The sequence below is a fragment of the Clinocottus analis genome, unplaced genomic scaffold (genome assembly GCF_023055335.1).
Source record: "Clinocottus analis isolate CAN_PGR_092001 unplaced genomic scaffold, fCliAna1.0.p SCAF_5, whole genome shotgun sequence".
In the NCBI taxonomy this organism is placed as follows: domain Eukaryota; kingdom Metazoa; phylum Chordata; class Actinopteri; order Perciformes; family Cottidae; genus Clinocottus; species Clinocottus analis.
The window spans coordinates 2463446-2469445 of NW_027176207.1; the positions used below are offsets into that span (position 1 = coordinate 2463446).

Below are 6000 nucleotides of genomic sequence, written 5' to 3' on the forward strand. Positions count from 1 at the left end.
TGCCAGAACAAGCCAGACCAAACCAGCGGGATCCTGGCACGATGTGAAATGTTAAGGTTGTTCGAAGCGGAGATTTGTTCTGAAATTCTACCACAAAGGTCACCCAAGACTCCTCTGTTCCCCCCGTCGCACCGCCGTCGCCCTCAGGCGGGTCTGTCAGACTTTTTTTTTTTTTCCACGGGGACCAACGTTTTGTTTCCCCGCAGGAGTTTGAAGGTGTCCAAATGAAACCCATCAAAGAAGCAATGTACACCCTCTTTGCTCTTTGATGTGTTTCATTCACAGCATCGGCAGAAAGTCAGAGCTTTAGATTTCAACAAAAGACACAAAGTGTGCTATCTGCGTTATGTGATCTCCGTGTGGTGCTTATTGTACATTGTTAATATGTCGTTATAGATACATAAAGCAGGTTCATTTCACTGCCAATTGGAGTGTTTTTTAAGACGCACAAAGGTTCATTCAGGACGGTTTTTTCTTTGCCACCGACACACTTGAACTTGTAGTTTCCTGTTCAGATAAGGTTACCAGAAGAAAAGATTAACTGGTATCGGTAATTACGCAAACGGGAACTCTTACTCAGTTAAGTCATTGTATATGAGCACAGCATGTCTCAATTTCATTTTATATATTCAACACGTGCAAAGGGAAGTTATCGAATGTGCCACCCTGAGTCCCGAACTTGCACAATACATTTAAAGTCAGTTTCAAATAGTTTGGATCAAAAATGAAAGCGTCAGACTGTGTGTGTGTGTGTGTGTGTGTGTGTGTGTGTGTGTGTGGTTTCCAACCCTCCTCTCTGTCGCGACCTCGTACCTCCCTGACACCGGGGGGATTCTTCATAAGGAACTGTAACCTCTGATGTTTGTGCTGCTTCGCCTCCGGCACAGTCTCCCCACTGTAAGAGGCGGTTAGCAGGTTATGCTAGCCGGACCGTGTCTAATTAGCTTAAATGGCCCTTGACGACCACAGCGACCTGTTAATGACTGGACCGTCCTGCGGTCTTGGTCACTGAGGAACACGGGCTGTTTATGCTCGCCCATTAACGGCTCGGTTTGAGGCTTTTCGGGAAGCAACTGCATTCGCCACCGTGAACTAACAAGAGGAGGGCACGCCACGGCTGTGACAGGGACGATTATGGGATTCAAAACGATTGAAATTGGGTGCTAAATTTGGTCATTAAATCGTAGCCCAACACAAATGTATATTGGGAAACTATGCAGGTACATACACTACCGCAAGTTCTTCTCCGCAAGTATATATCGAGTCTAATTAAACCCACAAATGTGACGCTCCAGATCCTCAACTAGCTCAAAGGAAGAACAGTTTTATAGCTTCTCTCACCAGCAGAGCTGTTTTCAGCTGTGTGACATCACTTCACAAGGGTTTTCGAGGGTTTTCAAGGGTTTTCTATCATCCATTAGTCTTCTAAACACAATGTACCATCAGATAGCTATCACTAAAGTGATAGCTGCTGGAAATGGGCCTCTATACACCTATGTAGATATTTCATTAACAACCAGACGTTTCCATCTAGAATAGTCTTTCACCACATTAACAATGTATAGATTATATTTGTGTTCATTAATTGTTATCTTTATTGAAACAAAAAAGTGCTTTTCTTTGAAAAATATGGACATATCGAAGTGACCCCAAACTTTTCAACACTAGTGTATATCAGTGTTTTTTTTATATGTGTTTGCCGCGTGCCGGTCGTTGCCGACATTGCCGACGTTGCCGACGTTGCTCCCATTCGAAATGTCCAGGATGCTCCCGTGCGACTTTTTCCGCTACTGTGATGTTTTTGCGCTGGATCCCTCGGCCCAAAGCAGTTGTGAGAGCGTCTCTGTCACTAGATATCGGCCAACCGGCTTTCACTTCCTCCTTCAGTTAGCCCGCTGATGCTAACTTTGCTCACGTTGCGGCTCTGAGAGGAAGCTTCAGTAACTGCCGCGCTCGCGGCCGACCGCGGTCACTCGTCCATGACAGGTCATTGAACAGTTCACCCCCCGTCACGTAGGATCAAATGTAACCCAACACCTGTTTTTGTTGACTTGCTTTTGCTATCTCGAGGAGCTACACAACGTGACCCTGTCAGTATTCATGTGTGGTGAAGAATGAGTCAGGCTTCAAGGCAACGTGTAGTTTTCAACAGTTGTTGCTGTTGTTCATTGTTACCAAAAAACCAAACGGTTCATATCAATCACTCACTGCTACGTTGTTCTGCGCTAACATTAGCAACTGAAAACATTTGCGTTGCACCTTCTGTGCACACATACGGCATCCTCCATTTGCTCTTCTGTGGTTTAGCTCATTGTTCCTAGAAACATTTTAACAATCAGGAAATTGCAGATCTGTAGTAGACCTGGAGGACATATCTGACACTTTATATCAGGACATTTCATCAGCTTTAGCTCGCCTAATGGCTGTCAGTTTATCCTGTCTGTGTATTGGTTCTCAACTAGTTGTTATATGTGTTGCTGTGAACATGTTTTTATTTCCTCTATTGTCACAAAGAAGTTCACTCTTAGTGATGATAAGTTGGCAGCACCGATGTGTATGTGTATGTCAGTGGCTTCAAACATCGTCAGCATTTGGCAAATTAAACACAGTTAGGAGGTGGAACAGTGGAATAGTTATTTTAGCACACGCACGCACACACACACGCACGCACACACACACACACCCTCACCACTAATCTGTTTATAGTAAACGGCGTATGAGAAAGAACAATGGTTTCTCTGGTTTCCCTTAAATTAATCGTCATCATCTATACCATGTGTGTGTGTGTGTGTGTGTGTTTGTGTGTGTTTGTGTGTGTGTGCGTGTGTGTGTGTACGTGTGTGTACGTGTGTGTACTAAGGTGCAGATTAATGATGAGTCACCTGGACAACATAAGAGGACTGAGCTTTTGTGTAACGTGAGAAGCAGTGACACATCATAAGAGAGAGAGAGAGAGAAGGTACTCAGAGTCAGGCAACGGTCTCTGTTGGCAGGCTGTGTGTGTGTGTGTGTGTGTGTGTGTGTGTGTGTGTGTGTGTGTTTGGTAAACACACATTCCCTGAGATAGACTTGGAAGGTGTGAGCGATATGAATATTGGGTTTTTTGGCCACACAAACATTCGGCTTGAGGAGTCTGTGTACATGAAGTGTGTGTGTGTGTGTGTGTGTGTGTGTGTGTGTGTGTGTGTGTGTGTGTGTCTCAGGGCAGTGTGATCCCACTTGAGAGTCATTGGGGAGGATGTGAGGCTGAGGAGTATCCAGTCTGACGGGGTCAGTGCGGGGAGTTTCTTGACTTCTCCTTCTGGGTCACTAAACATTTTCCACTTTCTTCTACTTTCGTCAGAATGTGTGCGAGCAAACATCTGACGTCGTCTCATTAAGTCCTCCAATAATTGATGTAAATGTGACCGTGCCTACTCACTAATACTGTCTACATAGAAACTAATCTGCATCATCTGAAAGGAGTGTGTGTGTTTTCCTGAAGGAGACATCTCTGTTTCCTGTTGCCTCGCACGCTTCTGTCCTGCCCTTCCTCGTCCCGTCCTGTCCCATCCTGCTTCGTCCCATGCGGCTCCGGAAGCTCCGGCCCCACCCCGGGGTTCGCCGGATCCCTTTGGTGCTACGTTGCGTCATGCCAAACTGCCCCCGTGCGTCACTGGGAGCGCCCTTTCTTGCACACATACGCATGAGTGTAAACACGGAGAATAGACAGAGTACACAACAAGGGGCCCGCTGACATCGACCCGCTCGCTGGATCTCCTTTATTTGAAGGGATCACACGCACGTTACTCACTTGTTTGATAATCGCCGCCATTGTTCAGTGTGTATTGTGCCTTTCTCGTTGAGCTTTCTCCTCCTGACCGGATCCTGCTCGGTTTTACACTTAATCAAACATCGTGCGTAACGATGTTAACAACCTCATTGTCATCATGAGTCAGTGTAGAGCGGCCGCCGGGCCTTTGAACAAGTAGTTTCTTGTTCCTCTGAGGCAACACACTTTGATGAGGGTACTTATACTACAGGAATAACTGCAAGCTAGTGCTAGCTCACTGCAAGCTAGTGCTAGGTCACTGCAAGCTAGTGCTAGCTTACTTCAAGCTAGTGCTAGCTCAGTGCAAGTTAGTGCAAGCTCACTTCAAGCAAGTGCGAGCTCACTTCAATCTAGTGCTAGCTCACTTCAAGCTAGTGCTAGCTCACTTCAAGCTAGTGCTAGCTCAGTGCAAGTTAGTGCTAGCTCACTTCAATCTAGTGCTAGCTCACTTCAATCTAGTGCTAGCTCACTTCAAGCTAGTGCTAGCTCATTGCAAGTTAGTGCTAGGTCACTGCAAGCTAGTGCTAGCTCACTTCAATCTAGTGCTAGCTCACTTCAATCTAGTGCTAGCTCACTTCAAGCTAGTGCTAGCTCATTGCAAGTTAGTGCTAGGTCACTGCAAGCTAGTGCTAGCTCACTTCAAGCTAGTGCTAGCTCACTGCAAGTTAGTGCTAGCTCACTTCAATCTAGTGCTAGCTCACTGCAATCCAGTGCTAGCTCACTGCAAGCTAATGCTCCCGCCTTTACTTTAATTCAAATTGAATTACCCGTTAAAACAGGTGTCCGACATGAATTTCTGTGTCATTGAGTTTCATCGTGAGTGTGTGTGTCCGGGCTCAGCTGTACTGGGGATGTTGGGACGACTTGTTTTCAGGTTTGAACAAGAACACAAAGCTGGCCGCTGAGTCAACTTTCAATACACACCAGAAATCCAACCTCTCTTCCTCCCTTCTGGTTCCTGTGTTGTTTGTGTACCTGGGAAAGGGAGAGAGTCCTCTCCTGTGTTCAGACAATACTTGTTTTCCATTTGTTGTCCTCTGAGTCTTTGAGGCACGTTGGCTCTGTGTGTCTGTAACAAGGCGTAAGCTAACATAATTATTGTTTTTGTGCTTTTGTACACTGCTCTTACATTGGTTTTGGGATTTTATACATATCTTAATATACTGAATTGTTTTAATAAAATGTCCTCATTATGTCAAAGTTGTGGAATAAATGTTAAATATTTAACTGCAAAGTAGTATTTTTATACTTTTTTTTGCTTTGAATCATACTAGGATGTTTGCTAAAATTGATAAGATGGTTCCACTGGTTATCAGTATTTGACTCACATCTGTGACTTCCTCCATGAGCTCAGGGGTCTTCCTCTGACTCAAAACTACTTCCAACAGGTAGATTCACAACTCCCACTAATGTTTCACTCTTTTCTCCTTTTCTTTTCATCTTCCCCTTTCTCCGCCTGCATCTTTTGTCTTCCTCTATCTCACATAGGGACCACACATAGCGTCGGTGACCTTGGCGGCCTATGAATGCGGCTCGGTGGATTTCCCCGAACCTCCCTATCCGGACCAGATCGTCTGTCCCCAACGGGGCTCCGATGCCGAGCGGGTGGGCGTGGAGGCCGCGGGGGCGGAGGAGTCGGCTGCCATCCAGGAAAGCATCTCTCTCTGGACCATCATCTCCAAAGTCCGCCTCGAAGCTTGCATGTGGGTGAGTCACACACCGGCTGTGCATCCTGCCGGCTGGAAGCGCTAACGAGCTCACGAGCTAACGAGCTAACAAGCTAACGACCTAACGAGCAATCGAATAACCGTCTCTCGTTCTCGTCTCCCGTCTCTCGTTCTCGTTCCTCGTTCCTCGTGCTGTTTCCTCGTTCCTCGTTCTCTTTCCTCGTTCCTCGTTGTCTTTCCTCGTTACTTGTTTTCGTTCTCGTCTCTCGTTCTCGTCTCGTCTCTCGTCTCTCTTCTCTCGTTCTCGTCTCTCGTTCTCGTCACCCGTGTCTCGTGCTCTTTCCTCGTTCTCTTTCCACGTTCCTCGTTCCTTGTTCTCGTTCTCGTCTCTCGTTCTCGTCTCTCGTCTCTAGTCTCTCATCCCTCGTCTCCCGTCTCTCTTCTCTCATCTCTAGTCTGTCGTCTCTAGTCTCTCTTCTCTCGTTTCTCGTCTCTCGTCTCTTGTGTCTCGTCCCTCGTCTC

At 46.4% G+C, this 6000-nt stretch overlaps 1 protein-coding gene across 2 annotated transcripts in view; it reads left to right on the forward strand.

The window, feature by feature from the left end:
- Positions 1-6000, forward strand: part of LOC137803003 (vacuole membrane protein 1-like) — a 55497-nt gene that overhangs the window by 12691 nt on the left and 36806 nt on the right. For both annotated transcript variants that reach the window (XM_068601246.1, XM_068601245.1), the window contains exon 6: positions 5300-5518. In XM_068601246.1, the coding sequence (XP_068457347.1) occupies positions 5300-5518 (219 nt within the window). The remainder of the gene's footprint in view (positions 1-5299; positions 5519-6000) is intronic.